Source organism: Xiphophorus hellerii, chromosome 9 (genome assembly GCF_003331165.1).
Source record: "Xiphophorus hellerii strain 12219 chromosome 9, Xiphophorus_hellerii-4.1, whole genome shotgun sequence".
In the NCBI taxonomy this organism is placed as follows: domain Eukaryota; kingdom Metazoa; phylum Chordata; class Actinopteri; order Cyprinodontiformes; family Poeciliidae; genus Xiphophorus; species Xiphophorus hellerii.
In genome coordinates, this window is record NC_045680.1 from 5,321,101 (window position 1) to 5,341,190 (window position 20,090).

At 38.8% G+C, this 20,090-nt stretch overlaps 1 protein-coding gene across 6 annotated transcripts in view; it reads right to left on the minus strand.

Annotated features, from left to right (window-relative positions):
• Positions 1–20,090, minus strand: part of crb1 (crumbs cell polarity complex component 1) — a 28,419-nt gene that overhangs the window by 4,395 nt on the left and 3,934 nt on the right. For 4 of the 6 annotated variants that reach the window (XM_032572652.1, XM_032572653.1, XM_032572650.1 and 1 more), the window contains exons 3-12: positions 19,047–19,242; positions 18,323–18,462; positions 18,061–18,243; positions 14,872–15,831; positions 11,891–12,444; positions 10,915–11,086; positions 8,403–9,360; positions 6,347–6,391; positions 5,131–5,253; positions 4,151–4,277 (exon numbers count right to left, since the gene is read on the minus strand). In XM_032572652.1, coding sequence (XP_032428543.1) covers positions 4,151–4,277; positions 5,131–5,253; positions 6,347–6,391; positions 8,403–9,360; positions 10,915–11,086; positions 11,891–12,444; positions 14,872–15,831; positions 18,061–18,243; positions 18,323–18,462; positions 19,047–19,242 — 3,458 coding nt within the window. Of the gene's footprint in view, positions 1–1,923; positions 4,074–4,150; positions 4,278–5,130; positions 5,254–6,346; positions 6,392–8,402; positions 9,361–10,914; positions 11,087–11,890; positions 12,445–14,871; positions 15,832–16,731; positions 17,304–18,060; positions 18,244–18,322; positions 18,463–19,046; positions 19,243–20,090 lie in introns of those variants that run through there. The other 2 variants (XM_032572654.1, XM_032572655.1) reach the window with 2 other exon arrangements.

The following is a 20,090-nucleotide window of genomic DNA, read 5'->3' on the forward strand; positions in this document are numbered from 1 at the left end:
CCGCTCTGTATCCCCACCGTCAGGGCTACCTGTGCCTCCAAAGGACACACAGACGCACACACACATGCCTCAACTTAAAAAAAATAATAATGCTGCAACGACAAGATGCAGGTTGAAAGGAGACGGGAGCAACTATTGGTGCACTTTAAGCTCAAAAAGTCTGTATAGATTGTGTAAATGTGTGAACTGTGCTAAAGAAGCATTTTCTCCTGTCCTAATCAGGTTTACTAATCAATCAGCCAGATATAGGAACCTTATTGGCTCCTGATTGGTGAATAGCAATTTAAATACTGAAAACTTCTCTACCTATTTATTAAATGCACTAAAAGTTTGTCATTAAGCACATTAACCAACCACAAGCTTCATGAGTTTTCTTTGTCTCATGGTTCAATGCATAAACCCAGAAAATGTTCTATTTTTACTCATCTTCTGTTGGTTTGTGTGTTTCATCACTTCTCACAGATTCTTAATTGGTATAATATATGGACTTTGACAGGGCCATTCTAACACCTGAATGTGCATTAATCTAACCCACGTGTCAAACTCAAGGCCCTGGGGCCGAATCTGGTCAGCCATAACTTTTTATGTGGCCCTTTAGACTCCAGAGGAACTCATAAATAGAACCCTCAAGATAACAGTCGTGTGCTTAAATATTATTTTAATCAGTCAAACCAAAGTTTTTGTTATCTGTATACTGCCAAACTACATCAATGTAAAAAGATGTTCAATATTATCTAACTTTAAAAAGTACTAAAGAGTACAGAGATGGCTGTTTATTTATATTTAAATGGTTTGTTTATGGGTTCTTCCACAAGCGGCCCTTTGCGGACATTCATGATCTTTATGTAAACCGTTTCACTTTACCTCTGGCTGAATGTTTTGCGTCGTCGTCCTGCAGGAAGATGAACTTCCAAAAACAGGTTTTGTTATGATTGTCCCAAAGTTTAGCCACATCCGTCTTCGTATGCAAAAGAATCAAATCCCCACATCCAACAGAATTTGGTAACTACTTACATTTACTCAGTTACATTTATTTGGAAGAAGTAGAAGTATTTTTACTACGCCGTACTTTTTACTTTTACTTGAGTAGTTTTATTATGAAGTATCACTACTCTTACTTGAGTAAAAATGTCTGGATTCTCTACCCATTGAATGAAGAACAAACTCCTTTCAGCCAAAAATTCACCAGACACACACCTGCAGTGAAATAAATTGAAAAATTTTTCACTTTGCCTGATTTTGTTAATTTGTGATTATGTTATTTCTAAATATGAAATGATCAGTTTTGATCAGTTAGTCACCTTCTCTCTCATGTTTTCAGCGTCATCTCCATTGATTGTGCAATTGCAAACAGGACTTCTTATGACTTATAACACAAAACAGCTGAATTTATACTAAACACGAATGACTGAATGACGGTGGACCCTTTTTTCTTATTAAGTCACTCACACATGCAATTATAGCACTGGATTTATGGGTAAAGATAGGTACACTGCACACTTTTCAGATTTGTATTTGTAGAAAAGTGTTGAAAATTTTAGGGACTTTTTCTTACAATTCCTATTTTGAGTTCTTACATAGAAAATCTCAAATGCGCTGAAGTTTGTGGCTGTAATGTCACACAGAGAAGAGATCAACTCTTTCCTAACTGTGTGCCGTGCGTGACGACAGTGTGCATCTGAACCTGCGCTATTCTGGGATCAACATCTTGTTAAAACGGATTAACTGTCTATCTTTGATGTCATGGTGTACACCTGAGAACAGTAAACACACACACACACACAATGGCTAACAGGAAGAAAATCAATGAGCTGATTTTGATGTTTATCACAGATTGTTTTGAAAATGCAGAAAAATAAATGATACAACAGGTGACTACGGAAAAAATGAGTGAAGAGACATTAAAAGAGGACAGAAAACAAATTTTCTTGATTTTGTTTTATTAAACAACACGGAAGATGGATAAAGACGGCAAACACAGACAGAATATGATTGACGAACATGACATTACACGCATACCCTCATGATGTTCTAAAATTCAAACCACACATGAAATCTAACATGAAAAACATTCATGTTTGCTTCAGCGCTGACCACAGCCGCGCAGTAACACTTCTAAACGTACGGCTGAAGCAGAGCCGCCGAGAATTTAGGGCTCAAAATATCTTTGGCTCAGACAGAAAGGCTTAGATGCAGAAAACTTCTTCTTTGGTGAAAACAACACTCAGCAGTCAGTCACGAGCTGCTCTGAACGCACATCAAGAACAAGCGAGACATCCGGGGCCCTCCAGGAGCTTTTGTAGCTACAGCTCTGTTTTTCAGAGTTCACAAATTCATCCGTACACAGCTTCCAAACCCCAAAGTTCAGACGAGACTGACAGGTTATCAGGTAGTGGGAATCGTATAAATAACTGGATTTTATATTATTCCTCAGCTCCCCGAAAATGTTTTTTCTGAATGCAGAGCGTGCTTCTCTTTACATCGTAACTTAGACTTTTACATCATTGGACAGATGGAAAACAGAAAGTTGCCAGAAAGTTCAAGGTGATCATTAACAAAGTAAATGACTATTTCTAATTTAAAGTCCTCAAATAGTGCGACAAATATTCTTTGTCGCTTTTGTTAGTTTCTCTAAGTTACCCCCCTACTGAAGGTCATTATACAGTTTGACTCCTACAGAACAAGTTATGGTCAGTTTTTTTGTTTTGTTTTGTTGTAAAACTTTAAGACAAAATCTAGTCGCCAAACTCAAACTTTCCATTTCTGTTCAGTAAGTCTGTATTTGCCTCCTTGTTTTTGTTCCCTTTTTATTTACAAGTTTTCAATCAAACTCCATATTCCAAAGTAGAAATTAATTCAATCCTGCTGAACGTCTCAATACTTGAGCCTCCTTTGATGTCATCAACCCAAATACACACAAATCTAAATAATTTGGGTTTTTTTCAGTTCTGCCCACTTTTAAAGTTTAGATCTTGTTGAATCCTTTTGCAGTGAACCATACTTTATTCCCAGCTGAGTTTTCATTACAACTGTACATTACTGAAAATAAAATTCACCACTGCATAGCATCTTTAAAGAACTCGGTTCATGGTGAAACCTGTAATCTTGTAGGAAGCAAGTTGGGCTTGGCATTACTTTTTGAAGATTGCACATCAATCTGTACCAACTGTGCAAACCTTTGATGTATTTCTTTAAAACTTTGCTCATATTTGTCTACTTAAAAGAATTTCACAACATTCTGATTACTGACACTGAAAACCATCAACCAGTGATCCAGCTGCACACAGAGGGCCTGATTCACTAAAGCACTGCTCTCCTTTTGCATCTAATTCACAAAACTTCTGCAAAGGAATATTTGCACCTCAAACTGCACTGTCAGCAAAAAGCCTCTCTCCTGCAACAATACAGTCTGGCGTTACGCATGCCTTTAGATGAAATGGAGCCCACATTTGCTGTAATGCTTTTTTTATAATTCATAAGACAAGTGAGGAGAACCTGAAATTGTTGCAAGCTAAGTGCACAATTTGATCAATTTAATGTTTAAGGAATATTACATTCAGAGGGTAGTCTAGAAAAATAAGTTAAGTCAAATCTGTAAATAAGATTTGTTGCCATCTTACAAAAAGTAAGAACACCTTTATTGAGCGACTGCATCCTGACCAAGAAAGATTGCAGAAACCCGATTAGCATTTTAGCTTCAGTGTCTCATTAGTGCTACTTGCTTTGTGATTTAGACACTGAAATGGAGGCAAAGACGCAAGACAGTGTCTGTGAATCAGGACATATGTGCTCATCCTTTCATGGACAAACAAAACAAGTTTTATAAACACTGAATATAAATAAAGTGCTGCTGATGTGAAAGGCACAGAATCACTCTGTGGTCCCTGAAGTCAAACCACAGAAGTCCCTAATCTAGCCAAAATAAATGTCCATTCTCATCCCGTGCAACCTGACAGTTACTCATTCAAATGCAGACATTTTCCTAAAGCGTCTCAAAAGATATTCACAGCCCTTCCACACTCACACACACTCAGTCGTTTGCTCCCCAGTCCACCTCTGGCCCATCGTCCAGCCTGAGGATGAGGTAGGACAGCAGCTGGAAGAGGTTCTGCCACAGGAGAATCGCCACATAAAAGTAAATGTCGCTTACGTCCGTCTGGCACACGTCTCCAGCGAAGCTCATGTCGCACACGCAGACGAACCTGTTGACCAGGTTTCTGCAGTAGCCGCCGTTCAGACACGGGTTGGATTTGCACTCATCCACATCCTGCTCGCACCTAAAGACACACGACAACATAAAACAGTGTACAATCTATATTTATATACACATTTTTCTTTATAAATTGCACACTAACAGTTATTTAGACGGCAGCAGAAAATGTAACTGTGAACAGACACCATATGTGCTTTTTGGTTAAATTTGCTGCCTTCTACCGACTCCTGATTGGTTCTCAGACACCACCTGATCTTGTTTTAGTTTTGCTAACAAATTACATGACCAAAGCTTACTTATCATAAAAAAAACCATAAAAAAACACATGAAAGACTTTCATGAAGTAATTTGCTTGAATTGGGCCAATTCAAGCAAATTACTAAAGGTGTCCCACAGAGCTCTCTCTTAGGGTCTCTTTTGTTTTTAATTACAAATTTAGCTTTTGTTAGATGACATTATTATTTTCTTGGGACTCTTCTGTAATCAGATCTGAATAAAGTTTCATCCTGTTTCTCGTTTTGCAGAAAGATTTTATAAACAGTGATACTGTAACGCAGTGAAAGCCTAGCTTGCTTATTGTCTCTTTAATACAACATACTTTGTGTTTCTTGTTGTCTTACAAGTTTACATTTTTTCTATATCTTTCAATTATGCTTATTTTGCATCTGTTAATGTTTTTACAGATTTACATTTTATTATTTGATTTATTTCTTGTAGCTGCATCATTTTTATTATTGTTGTTTTTTGCTGTGTAGAAAATGATGCACACCTTTACAAGGAACCCGCTGAGAAAAGACTGCAGGGCAAACAAAGAACTCACTGAAAGAATAATATTTACCTTTTGCATGTGGGATTCTTGACCCAATCTCGAATGGTCAGAAGACAACGGATGAACGAAGGGAGCGACTTTATCTTACCTGTGTCCAATGAATCCTGCAGGACAGTCGCAGGAGAGCTCCCGGTCAGTGCAGTTCCCTCCGTTGAAGCAGGTATAATTCCTGACCTCATCACCACACACAGAAACAGGCAGCTTGGGAATGCTAAGAGAAAAACCAGAGGTGAAACACGTGTTTCCAGGGCTTCACCACATTTTAAACTTCCATAAATGTAATGCATTCAATTTTAGAACAATTTTCATAAATAGTTTGAATATTTGAATGCAAAACATTTACCTTAAAAATGGGGCTTATTACTTGTATGTTTCAGAAACAATAAAACAGCACAAATCGTGAGTAAATGACTCTTCCGCTTCTATTTTTGCCATCTGGACAAGCAAAGCTGAGTTTAGCTTTAAAATGTAAAATCTTATTCTCATACCAGAATGTATTCCTAAAAAATTGAAAATTCAATGCGTTTTTGTTTTGTTTTTTTTACATTTGTACGACAGATTCAGTTTAGGAGTCAGACTGACTACTAAGATGTTAGTAAAGTTATGATTTCGCACATCAGAAATAAGTCAAACCTATAAATACAAAACAATAGAAAACACACTTTGGAAACTATTATGTTAATCTTTTATGAAAATGTGGATTATGTACTGTAAATATCAAAATGTTTTCAATACTCAATTTTATTTCTCAATACTTATTTGGAAAATGTGATTATATAAATGCAACTTCCAGACTTTTCAAGACTTTGCAGGATTCCTGTATTTAAACCAGAAGGTGCATTGTTCTGGATGATTTGTTTGGCCTCCTGCTGTTTCCCCAAGAAAGAAAATAAACGCGGCAAAATGAGATTATTGGCCAGCAAACTGTCACATCCAAAGTGCAGGAATCAGCAAGCAAACAATCTCTCTACAACCTTTTGTAACAATGTGAAAGTCAGTCCTCAGTGGATGTAAAAATAGGTACTTATCTCTGAAAAGGTACAATTTTGTTTGGGGAGTCTTCTGTTTGAATGGTTGGGAATGTTTTGAACAACAGCTGTCACTCATTTGAAAGACTGGTTGGCTCATTTTGACAACAAACATCGTCAGAGGGAGTGTTAATATTTGCTTTTCTTGGCATTTTGTTGCACACAACTCAACAAAAGAACAGGATGCGCTGTGCATGACATGTGAGAGACAAATATCTAACAGGAAGCAAACACCTGGGAATGCAGGAGAAATAAAGAAAGAAAAACAAAACTCACATTTTTCTGACAACGATGTACCAAGGAAGTTCTTCCACGCGTTCGCTGCAGAACAACAGAAAGGGGAAAAAAATTGAAAGGAGGAAGAAAGCAGCACAAACAAGTGAGAAAAACAAAGCAAAGTCATTTTGATGAAAACTATACAGCGGAGATGTTCCCAGTAAAGGGAGATCGCTTCACTGGCTGCTTTCTTAGCGAGACACTTGCAAAGATTTTACCCGTGCAAAAGAGGCAAAAAGGCAGGAGGCTGTGTGTTTACGGGATAAATGTTTGGAGGCGTTCCCCCGCTGGTTCTCAGAGGCAAACCGTAGATGACAAGGGAGAGAAACTGGCGCCGAACCAGAGAGACTGAGGCCTTTTCTGGCTGACACTAGAATAGAAACGCAGCTTCTGAGACGCTTACTGCAACTGTGGTTGAAGTGCTGAACAGAGGCAGAGACATGGAGACATTTACAGTGAAGGATTTTGTTTTGTGTTGTGGTGCGCTCCCTTGGCTGTGTGCGATTTTGGAGCATTTATTTGTGTATTTTGTGCTTGCTAAGTAAGGTTTTAGTTCTGTTTTTTACGACACTTTTGGAGAATTGAGAATATCTTAAAAGGGAGAGGTTGTTTGTTATCTGATAATCCACATTTTTCAGCTTTATACATCCAGGAAAAATAGAGTAGAAACCACATGTTTACATACCCAGTTTTAAGAGACCCGTTACATTTTCTTCAATAAAAAGAAAACGGTTCTTTTTATTCTTTTTAACAGCACAAATAATGTCTGTTTTAAATATCAAATAGTGAGCAAGAAATTTTGTGGAGAATTTTTTATTACTTTATCCAAAGTCAGAAGTTGGCATACACTAAGATTACAGTGTCTTTAAACCATTTGGGATGATTTCCTGCTTTATAAGCTAAAACTGAATAAAACTGATGCCCAACACCACATGTATTTTAATACTACACATCAAATAGTGGTTTCATGTCTGTATAATTAAACCATAGCAGAAGAGGAAACAAACCAGAATTTGTTGTAAACAGACACCCTAATGTGTAACAACGCTGTTATTACCAATTGGTTAATTTTAAAATGTAATGCTTATTTTAAAAGCTTCTATAAAATTTCCTTTTTCAGTAATTTTACTAATTTGAAACAGGAAATATTTAGTTTGACTCAATTTGAGACAGTGGGGAAAAACTTTGTCTCTTTATACAGTGGAAGTTAATGAGTGTATTAGCACAATATGGCTGAAAAACATATCAGGATATAAGGGTTTGAAATCGATAATTATTGATGTCGATAATTATTGATTCTTTTTTTTGTTTAAATATCTGAAATACAGCCAAACTGGTGGCGTGACCTTTCCTGTTTTATCCTAAGCTTTTACTCCACATTGTTCTTTTTTATTTTTAAACAGTTTTGAGGCACCATGGCAAAACCTTAGTTACTCAACAGGCCGTTGCTAGGTAACCAAAGTTAGTTGATGTCACCAGACTTGATTAGCGCCATGAGAGGTTCAGTGACTAAAGCCTTTCCTCTGCCTACATCCCCCAGAATGCTGTGCGGTTCTGGATCGAAATCCAGTGAAATTATTGAATGTTCTAGCAGATTTTTCTCGATTGATATTGATCACGTGTCTATCACAATAGATATTGTTATTGACTTATCGTCCAGCCCTATAAGCTGTGCACTACTCTGGAAAGACACAAAATCTTACCAATTATTTTTGTACAAATACACTTAAAAAAAAAAGACAAAACTGACTTATAAATAACTCTTCAGTGAGAAATAGGAGATTAATAAGTTAATATTAATGAAAAAGTTCCACTGGCAGATTGTTTCACTTTTAAGATGTGTTCTTATAAGTGAAATAATATGCCAGTGGGACTAGTATTTTTTTAATCAATATTAGGGAATTATTTACTTAAAACAAGCTCCTACATCTTGCTTAAAAACTATTTGTGAGCTGGTTCTGTCTTATTTTAAGTGTATTTGCACTAAAAACTATACCAAAAATCCTTGGTCAGATTTGTGTCTTTACAGTGTCTGCAGAAAAGCACCTGAACTCACCTGCAGAGCGGTCCAGTGTAGTTCTCGGCACAGAGGCAGGCGTATTTATCCGGCCCATGGAGGCAGGTGGCTCCATTGGCACACAGGTGGTTCTTACACACATCTACCTGTTCCTCACAGTCCACACCTGTGTACCCGACCTCACAGGTGCACTCGTAGCTGAGACCATTGATGCTACAGTTGCCATGGAGACAAGGGTTCGAAGCGCAGGTGTCTATCAGGACGTCGCAGCGTCTGCCGGCCCAGCCCTCAGCACAGGTGCAGTTGTAGGTGTTGAACAGGTCCTGGCACTGGCCGCCGTTGAGACAGGGGCCGGGCTCGCACACCGAGGCGCCTCTACAGCCGGGCAGCGCCGGGTTCGGGGATTTTTGGATAAACTGCTCGATCTGCAGACGCGGGAGGTTCACCTCCGAGGAGCTGAAGTAAGGCAGAGCTATGCCGCCCAGCTCCACTGTTCCCAGACAGCCGGCCAGGGACCAGCCAGTGAACGGAGCCAGGCCGCCCAGGTAGATGTCCACCCCTTCCCTGAGGAAGTTCAGGTTGCTGCCCTGGCTCCTGGAGAGGCTGGCTTCCTCTATCTCATCATCCAGAACCAAAGTCCAACGAGAGGACGGTGCCCACGGCGCAGTCATGAACAGATGGACGGCGTGCCACTCGCCGTCAGTGATGCTCCTCCTGCTGCTGAGGCTCACCGTCGACACCCTCTCCTCTCTTTTCTCCTCTTTCTCCTCCTCCGAGCCGCTGAGCCCACCAGAGGAGCTCTGGAGCTCCATGAAGAGGAGACCATCCTGAACAGAAACCGTGATGAAGGAGGAACCTTTCTCCGCATGCAGGATGGCTGCATTACGCTTCCGTGAGCGGAGGTTTAGAGACAGGCTGGTGATGTTTTGGAATATGTGGCCGTTTCCCCGATAGGTCATCACAGTGCTGTCATTCAGGAAAGTTGCATTGGAGTAACCTGGAGGAATAACAGGGACAATCTGCAGTAAATACAGCAGTTATCAAATCTAAAACCTTCTAGCAGACACTTTGACTAAAAGTTCCTTCTGAAGAAAAATCAACCCGGAGCATTACTGTCTGCATTTTATCTGTAGATATTATCTTCAGCCTTCTATCACCTGAAGAACATTTCCGGGATTAAAGGACTAATGTCCCAGCAAGATCTAGAGAAACTCATCCATCTATCTTCAGTCGTATTGATCACTGCAGCAGTGTTTTGACAAGTCTGTCTAAAATATCAATCACTAAAACCATGCAGATGGAGCACATCACGGCCACACGTTAGCCACTGGGTAAAATTTAAAACCTCAACAGAGTCTTTGGCTCCAGCAAGCAATGAGTTCTCATCAGCCAAGGCTCCAAATCCTTTTGTAGGAAGCAAAAATTAGGACAAGAGGCTGTGGTTTACCAGGCTAATACTCTTCTAGCTTAACACAAATTATCAAGTCACAGACCCTTTATTTAACAATGTTATAAAGCTATAAAGTTTTTTGCAAGTAGAAAACAAATTCAGTTACTCTTTGTGCCAACAGAGAGCAAAACAAACAGGAGAAGTCAGCGACAGATGAGTTTAAGCAAATGTTTTTATTACCTTGATGCAAGTTGGAGAGTTTCCAGTCAGGTTTAAGTTTTATTTTGCTTTCATCAACATTAAATGATTTAATCATACTTAAATCAAGTAGCATGAACCTAATAAATAACTTTGCCCAATTTTACAACACCAGTTGCAGCAGATAATAAAAATAATCCACTGCAAAAACACAAAATCTTACCAAGAATTTTTTTCAGGTTTCTAATGTAACTATCTTAGTTCACTTGAAATAGGACACAACTAACTTACAAATAACGTTATAAGATATATAAAATATCAGAGATTGTCGTAAGTCAATAATTCTTTAATATTCATTTAATAAAAGTACTGGTTCCACTGGCAGATTATTTCAGTTATAACAGCACATTTTCCTAAATTATAAGTGAAATAATCTGCCAGTGGAACTATATTTCATCAATATTAAGGAATTATTGTTTTGAAACAAGCTTCTATATCTTGCTGAAAAGTCACTTGTGTGTAAGCTTTGTCCTATTTAAAGTATACTAAGATATTTGCACCAGAAACTAGACCTAAAACTCATGGTAAGATTTTGCAGTGTAAAGATGAAGAAATGAGCGTATCAGTGGAAACGGGTTCCTTAAAAGACAGAGTCATCACTAATCCCTTTGAGAAAAGGATAAAGTAGCTTTGGATCAATCCTGCTTTACGGATCAGATACTGAATACAAGATTGAGGCCAGAATCTAAATAAAACTGCTGTGACATTCAGTCACATAGAGACAAGTCAAGAACGTAACTGGTAAATCCTAGAACAAGGGCAATAATTAGATAATATGCAGAACATTCACCTTGTATTGGAGTAAAACAACAGAAACATTTTCTGTTTTAGTAAAAACAACCCACCTCTTTCATCTTTCATTTTAAGCAATTTCAGCTGTGCAGGTAAATTGGAGTCACTTACATTCGTATCCCTGCTGCTGCTGCACCATCTTGCACTCTGCAGGTGTGGGGCATGGGGACAGCTCACACCACTTTACCTCGTCACAGCGCCGCCCTGCTGTGCTGCTGGGGCAGGTGCAGGTGAAGTCGTCCCACCCAGAGAAGCAAATGCCCCCATTTAAACATGGATTTCTCTGTGAATGAGAAACAAACATACGCTGCATTATTATCTGGTAGAACTGTCCTTTAAACCAAAGTGTTTTGGTTTGCTAGAGTTTTGGACTGTTGGTTCAGTTTTTTATCATTTACATTTTATAAAATCACAGTTGAAGTTTTAGAATATTTATAAATAAATAATTATGTTTTCAGCCAAAGCTGATGACAACATAAACTCCACTGATATGCAAATGTTGTACGATTCTCAGATTTTGCAAATAAATCCTTCCAGCTGCTTCTACTTTAATAATAAAGAAACTACTCACACATCAAAATGCAGAAAAATATTCCCTCTTTCATAAAGCTTATCTTTCAATATTACTGTCTTGAGCTACAGACACTAAAATTTAAGCCTCCCGTTTTAAGTCATAGTAATGTACAACCTGCTGTTTTTATGCATTATATTGTTAATAACTTTATCTAACATGCTCTTCTCTTTTGCTGGACTTTTGTTGGATGTTTCTCTGTGACCTGATGATGCTCCAGCTCTAGATCAGATCAAATGGTTGTTCTACTTCGATTTGAGCTTTTTCAGCAGTTTTCTCCATCAGTTTCAGCTTCTGCAATTCACAATGCATCTACTGTATTTTCTCATCACATTGTTTTGGAAATATTTGCTCCTCTAATATTTGTGCTCCACTTTTTAACTCTTTAATTACATCAGCCCCTTTCCCTTTGGTCCTTCCTTGTTTCATAAAAATACTGTACATGTGCAATTTTCAGGTGTTACCCAACATGTAACTCCAGCATGTATTTGTGCAGCTATCAGTGTGTTTGCTTACACTGCAGGCGTTGTCTCCAGGGCAGCCCTGAATCACATTTTCTATTTGCTCAAGAGGATATGATGTCAGCAAAGTGTCCAGCCCAAAGAACTGCAGCCTCGTGTCGCCGATCCTCAAATCCTGGATGCAGCCTTTGAAAAATCCACCAAACTCTGAAGTGCTACTCTTCTCCGGCAGACCTCCAACAAAAACTACATCACCTGCGTTGACATCTACAGTCCCTCCCTCCACATCGCCTTGTTTCTGCCCCGCTACATACAGCGACATGCGACCATCCAGAACCTCTACAGTTACAAAGTGGACCTCTCCATCATGAATGGCTCTTTGTGCCCTCACGCTCTCAGAGTTATGGAGACGAACTTTGACCCTGCCGCCCTCCAGCCACATGTGCAGGTATGGGCTGCTGCTGCTGTTGGAGAGCACCAGCAGGAGTCCGTTCCGCCTCCGCGTGCGCAGGAACAGGGAGACGGAGAGGTTCTGACCCAGATCGTCGTTGATGGCGAAGGCTGCAAAACTGTGAGAGTCCTCATTCCCAAAGCGAGCAGTAACATGTTCTGCAAAAAAGATAGTCAGTTTTTAGTCTGGAGGACATTATTATCAAGATTATGTGTTTTCATATGATGCACAGACACAAAACAAACTAAAAAGCCCAAATTTATTTGAGATACGGAAAAACAAAGATTTGTTTCTATGTCTGCTAAATGAGAAAATAATCTTATAGATTTGAATCAGGCTGAAATTTAACTGTTAGCAGTATAACCCTAAACATACAACCAGATCAATGCTGAAACGATTATATATTAATCATAATGAATTGATTATTGAAACAATCAAGTCAGCTAATTTAGTTAACTGGAGAATACAGACTATAAAAAGACCATTTACTGAAAGAACAACACATTCAGAACAGTGAATAAACCAAAACTTATTTCTTTATTTGTATTTTTAATGTATTTCAAATATTGTTTAAAAATGCTTAAGTAGTTAAATGATAAATCTGCGGAATGTGACTATTTTTATCCAATTAATCATTAGAATAATTTATTGCTAAAATAATAGTTATCTGTAGCCGTATGACTATATCAGAAAGGTTTTTTGAACTCATATTTTTTGGAGATTTTATGTGACCGATTAATGCAAAGCAGTACACAATTGTGAAGTGGAAGTAAAAGTTTTCTAAATTTGTTCAAAATAAAAATCTGAAAAGTATGGAGTGCATTTGTATTCAGCTCTTCTGATTGGTACTTCCTAAAACCATCTGTTGCTTCAAATGTTTTAGAGTATTTCTCTACCATCTTTGCACATCCAGAAAGAGAGATTTTTGCATGCTTACACACAGGATTACTTCAGTAAATTCTGACTTTCTTGTATTTTATTCAGTGGTATTGAAAAAAGAGGGCTGCACACAAATGCATGCAACACCATCTATTCTTTTCCTTCCAGCTCACAATCATACAATAAATCTGTGTTGAATCCAATCCCAAAGAATAACATGTAAGTTCGTGTTTGGAACATGACAAAATGAGTATTAATACCTCACTAAACTTACTGTATTTTAAGAAAATCTGTATTAGTTTAGAGTTTCTGCAGAACTGTTGGAGTTCAGTCTCAAAAAGAGGAAAGTTTACGGTGGCCCTCATTGAAACGTGTTCTGTGTCAGCTGTCAGCACTTTCCACTCTGGGTCGGTCATCTTATTAGATAGTGAAACCACGAAGGAAAAAAAACAGGCTCAGGCCGGGAGAGCGCGTCACAAAAAACCTTACGCAAGCTTCAAAACGTTTCCATGTTGATGTGTCAAAATTTGTAGCCTTGCAGAAATGTGTTTGTGTCAGCAAACAAAGGATTTACACTCATAAAGGAGAAAAATGGAGTGCTTTCCATTTTACACCGAAATTAAAGAATAATCTGAAACATAAATCTAAAATGAGTATAATTCCTTTCCTGCTGTTTTAAGTTTGTGAAATTATGTTAAAAATGTGCGACATTTCCTTGCAGGACGTGATTATTTTCTAAATAGGATCCTTTGTATCCTTAATCCGCTACGTCGGATAAGAGGATCTCTTCCCGGGCCTCTTTGTTCTGGCTTTTGATTGGACTTGTCTCTGGCAAATTCTGTTACACAAAAGCAGCTAAGGACGTTACTTAATTACCCATTTATGAAATTTGGAGCCTGTGATGTAACTGTTTCTCCTCCAGTTCTAATTATTCAGGTCTGGAAACTAATATCAGTTTAAAGTCAACCTATTATACTTCATGGAACAGCTTAGAATAGGTCTGTGGGCTACACAAAACATGCTCTTTACATATTTTGAACAAAATCTTTCTTATATAATGACACTCCAGCCTGACCAGTTTAGCTTATATTGATCTCCTTTCAGATTGAACTGTTTTAGGGCCTCTTTCAGTTTAAATTCAAATAAGCTGCTGCTGGCCACACCCCCCAACTTAATGTTTAGACAAAATGGCTACAAACACATGCGCAATTATAGAAAAGGACATGTTTGAAAAGCAGAAGTGGAGCCTTCTGCACAATCAACAAGAATGCAGCAAGTAGTTTCTGGATAGTAAGTGAACAACAAATATGTGTCTTTTTCAGCAGCCATTGTAAAGCGGTAAAATCAGCTGACCAAGTGAGCTCCGTTTCCTAGCAACCCGATCGGGTTGGCCTCTGCTGGGGTTACTAGCAGAGGCATGTTGTAGTGCCCAACGACTGTGACCTAACATTTAGGAGGTATTTTAAGTAGCTCATTTTTCAGACACCAAAAGAAATTAACATATTAGCAAAAACAGCTGAGTGGTCTTTTGGAGCGCTTTGAAAAAGAGTTGAGACCCAAATGTTAGTATAAAAACATGCAAAAAGTGAATTTTAAATTATAAGTTCCCTTTAAATACTTTATATCTGACAAAAAAGAAAACAAAAACTAAAATGTGCATTTATATATAAAGAAGAAAAATTTGTCTCTTCCTGTTGTGAACTTACCCTCCTCACAGTCGTGCCCCTCGTAAGGCCTTGTGCACTGGCACTGGTAGCTCTGCCACAGGTTCTCACACCGGCCTCCGTTTTGGCACGGCTCGTCCCGGCAGCGGTCCCTGTGGCTGCAGCCGGGCGACACGTTAACCGCTGAGTCGCTCAGCCATTCCTCTGGAACAACGAGCTGCCAGTCTACGAACACATCACGCATGCACCCGATGAACACGGGCAAACTAAAGTGTCTACTGAACCAATGTGGGTTTTTGAGGCCCCCCCCTATAAATGTGTCCTGAGGGGAAGTCTCAAGCTTTGTCAGATTGGTTTGGACTGGGGTCACCGTGTGATACAACTGCCTCTCATAGCTTCCAGGGTCATCAAATAATCTAAGGCTCAGGATCTCGTTTGTGAGCACAACCTCCACAGTGTGCCACTCTCCATCCATGACATTATGTGGAAGCTCCAGAGTATGGATCTCTCCATCAGACCCAACAGATTTCTCGCTCCACAGCATCAGAAACAGCTGACCCCTGTCCAGCTGAAGCTGCAGCATCATCCCCCTGATGTTCCTCTGGAACAACAACGCAGATGGCAGAACGGTCTTGAAGCTCAGCGTGATGTTGGTAGTCAGATCAGCGTTCACCAGGGGGTTGTGAAGCAACAGGTAACCTCTGCGCTCAAAGGAAAACGTGGTCGGGGTGTTGCAGAGCGGTCCAGTGTATCCGGGTGTGCAGGAGCAGAAGTAACCGTCAGTCCCGTCCAGCAGGAACGGAGAGCAGGAGGCCCCGTTCTGGCACTCATGACCTTCACAGGCGACTAATTTCACGTCGCATTTCGTACCTCCATAGAGAACGCCGTCAAGCGCCTGTTTGAGGCATTGGCAGGTGAAGCCCCCGTCGAGGCTCTCACATTGACCCCCGTTTTGGCAGGGACTGGACTCGCACTGGTTCACCACTTCCTGGCAGTGGAAACCTGTAGACAGAAGATATAGAAGCAGAAATTTTCAGAAAAGTCTCTATGCTGCAAAAACAAATATCAAGTATACTTACCAAGTATTTTTGTCTAGTAGAAACTAGACCATTTTCTATTTTCTAACACCCTTGTCCCTAGTGGGGTCAGGAGGTGCTGGTGCCTATCTCCAGCTAACGTTCTGGGCGAGAGGCAGGGTCACCCTGGACAGGTTGCCAGTCTGTCGCAGGGCATACTGTAAATATCTTACACTTAAAATAAGACAAAGCTAACTTATGTAACCTTTCAGTAAGATATAAGACATTGTTTTATGTCAATAATTTTTGAATATAGACAAAACGTGCTAGTTCCACTGGCAAGTTTTTCACTTATTACAAAACCTGTTGTCCATGTTATAAGTTTAGAAAAGATCAGCAAATGTTCTAATTTGTAGTGAAAATCTATATTTATTCAAGAAACTAGACCAAATTTGACCAAAATACTTGGTCTTTTGCAGAGTAGAACAACAATTAAACAACTAGATATTGTTCTCTGATGTAACTTTGACTTCAGATATAAATTGTGAAAAATATTCCTGTTGTTACAAAATCTTCTGCCATGACAAATATATATTTTTATATGTGTTTTGTTGCTGTAATGATATAGAAATGTGTTATTCTGGTCAAATTATTTCCTCCAAAATCTCTACATGAATGTCTTAACTTGGCATTTTTAGATCTGGCAAAGATTTTTTTTAAATCACTGGTAAATGATTTTAACATAAATTAAAGAATTTAAAATATAAAACGTCTGTTAAGCATTAAACTGTTTGAAAAAACCAGTAATTAATGATGAAAGAACCAGGTGACTTGTTATGTAACAGCATTACCAAATCTATTCATATAAACACAAGCTCCAGTTTACCTGCCCCAAGCAACAAAATCCACAAAATCCATGGTGCGGGTGCCCACATCATGCCGACACGTTTGCAACCAGAACCGACCCAAACTTGTTTGACTTCATATTAGTTTGTGTTTGCGTCCCATCGAAGCTCTGCTGCTTGTGTAGCCGTGTGCTCTGAAGCATGTCGAGGCGAATATGTTCAGTCAGGAGACCAGCAAAGCCAGATCCCCGGGGATTAAGCTAATGCTATTTAGCCACCTTACTGAGTCAGAGCCGCCGCCACTGGCAGAGAGTCAGTTTTCAGAACACAATTATCAGTAGGCAGCAGCTCACAGTGGGAGCAACACTTAAACACAAGAAATAATGTCAGCATTTTACAGCTCAAAATGTATCTTTTGCTACAAAAGAGATAAAGTTAAAATTTGCAAGTTCAAAAGTTACAATTTAAAAAAAAAAATGTCCACTCTCATTACTAGTTAGTCTGTCACAATATACAATTAACCAATTAATTATTGATAAGTTATCATTTGAATTCTGATGATCAGTATTTCTTTTTATTTTGGTTTGCTTGATTTCAGAGACATCATGATCCAGTATAAATAGTTTCAGTTGTGTGTGGTTTTTATTTACTTTTATTAATAGTTTTTTGTTGCTGTGTTTTATTTTTTTATTTTTTTAATATCTTCCAGTTCCAGTGTGGAGTGCACAATTATTATTGAAAGGGCAAACTTTCATGATGCCATTATCAGAATATTAGTTGAAAATAGACACTTTGAGTGTAGAGAAACTCAAAAAATTGCCATTTGCTAAAAGAACAACACACTCACTATTCCAAAACTGTACAAAAAAATATATACATTTTGCATTTAAGGAAAGAAAAACATTTTTTATCTGTTAATACCAAGAAATTCTCAGAGCTCCTCAAGATTCAGTTTTCTCTTCACTTGGTCCAAGTTCTGTAAAATATTTCCTATTAAGCACCTTTTGCTATCCAATTATTAATTGATTAATCCCAAAAATACTCCACAGATCAGCCCTACACTGAGTTAATGTTAAGTCGAGCAGAAAGTCCTTCTTACATGTTAAAAGGATTTTTACCTGCAGATGCATAATTTGCTACAAATGATCAAGGGTTCAGTAAAGGAATATTATTGCATTTTAGGTGCTAAAATCTTTATTTACTAATTTTTAAAAAGGAATTTAGTGATTTCTTTCTTTGTATTTTTATGCATTTCTAATATTATGCAAAATAAGCTTGAGTTGTTAAATAAAAAATCTGCAGAATGTGATTTATTGATAGAATAATTGATCACTAAATAATTGTTAGTTGCAGCCCTGGTTTCAGTGTACCTGCTGTTCCTGGAGGACAGATGCAGATGTAGCCTGCAGCATATCTGTGGTCGTATCGTTCAGGCAGCAGAGGCTCGCTGCCGTAAAGAGCCTGCCATGACCTCTCCAGGCACCTGCCACGGTTCATGCACGGACTGCTGCTGCACTCGGTTGTGTCTATCTCACAGTTACGGCCCTCAAACCCTGAAATGAGGAGCCAGACTGCGGTTATGATTAGATCAAAACTTCATGAGCACAAAAAAAATTTTTTTATTTTTCTCACCCGGCCAGCATTCACAGGTGTAGTTACCCTGGTTGTCCTTACAGATGGCGCTGTTGAAGCAGGGATCAGAGTTGCATTGTGGCAGCAGCGTCTCACAGTGCGGCCCAGTGAATGCTGTGTGTGAGCAGTCGCAGCTGTATCTGAGACAATCACATATTACCGATATATATAAAAAATATATCGGTAATATTTTTCTCAGAAGTTCCTTCAATCAATCAATCATGTTTCTTTGTGTGGCATTTTTCATTAGCAAAGTGCTTTACATAATAAAAAACGTAAAAAAAAAACATTGTGCGCTCGCGAATTGTGAAACCAATGACAAACATTACATTTTTTGTCAAATGTCATTATCAAACTCAACAATACACATAAAAAATGTTGGTTAATGTTTCAGTGATAATTATTTGTTGAAATAAATTCTAAACAGGTGGGTTTTTAAAATAACTCAGTGTTTCTGCTGTTTTGCAGTTTTCTGGAATTTTGTTCCAGATTTGTGGTGCATAGAAGCTGAATGCTGCTTCTCCATGTTTGGTTCCGGTTCTGGAGATGCAGATCAGAACCAGAACCAGGAAGCCTGAGAGGTCTGGAAGGTAGATACAACAACAGCAGGTCTTTCATACATTTTGGTGCCAAGCCGGTCAGTAATTTATAAACTAGCAGTATTTTATCTTCAGTTTGTTTCCATGATGGCAGCATTAACAGGCGTTTATCCGTAAAGACTTACTCATTCACCCCGTCAACACACAGAGCCCCGTTTTGGCATGGCTGCTCCTGGCAATCGTCTGTGTTGATTTCGCATCGGTCTCCTTGGAAACCAACATGGCAGATGCACCGAAAGCCTGTGGCGTGGTTAACACAAGTGCCACGGTGAAGACAAGGCTGTGACTGACACTGGTCGACCTGGAGCTCACAAATGGTTCCTGTGAACATCATCAAAGCCACACAGATCTCAGAGTCCAGGTGAGCCCAGCTGCACAGGCTGGGGGCGGAGGGCGAAAAATAAGCAAAGCTTTCAGGCCAGCTGACTGTGATCGAGGGTTTCTTTTTTATGTCACAGGAAAGCGACCCTTTCTGCAGCTGGTCTAAACTTTGGAAACAAACCGTGCTTTGTATGCAGGATTCTAGCACTATGTGGGTTGTCTCCTGCAGAAAAATGAGGAGAATCTGAATGATTACCTTTTCGCAAGATCTGCTAAGGGGCGGTAATATGTATTTACCAGGAACATAAAGCCATTTTATAGCACATCAAGTAAATTATGTTACCTTCACTTGTTATAAAAATACTGTAAATATCAAATATGACTTAAAAGAAATCAGATTTTGCAATTTAATGTGAAATCATACTGGGCCTCTGTCTCTTTAAGAAGCTCCTGCTCTAACAGATACTCCTTCAGCACATCATCACAACAACATTTCTCCAATAAGTCTTTAAAATTCTTAGGAGTGTTGGACAAGCCAAATAAAAGGTGTTTGCTAATTGCTGCTGCCGCTAGTCTGGAGGAGCAGAGTAGAGGAGCTGTAAGAGGCAGAGAATGCAAGTATTTATGTACTTCAAATGGCTACCTTTGTTTTGTTTTTTTTATTATGAGAACAGATCAAAGTCATATGAGAACAATATTATTACAAGAATAAATCACAGTAATTCAAGACTAAATTAAACAAATAAAATATTACCAGAATAAGGTCATGGTAATAGGAGAATAAAGCCGTAATAATACAAGAATAATGTCATAACATTGCCAGAATAAGGACGTAATAACATAATAGT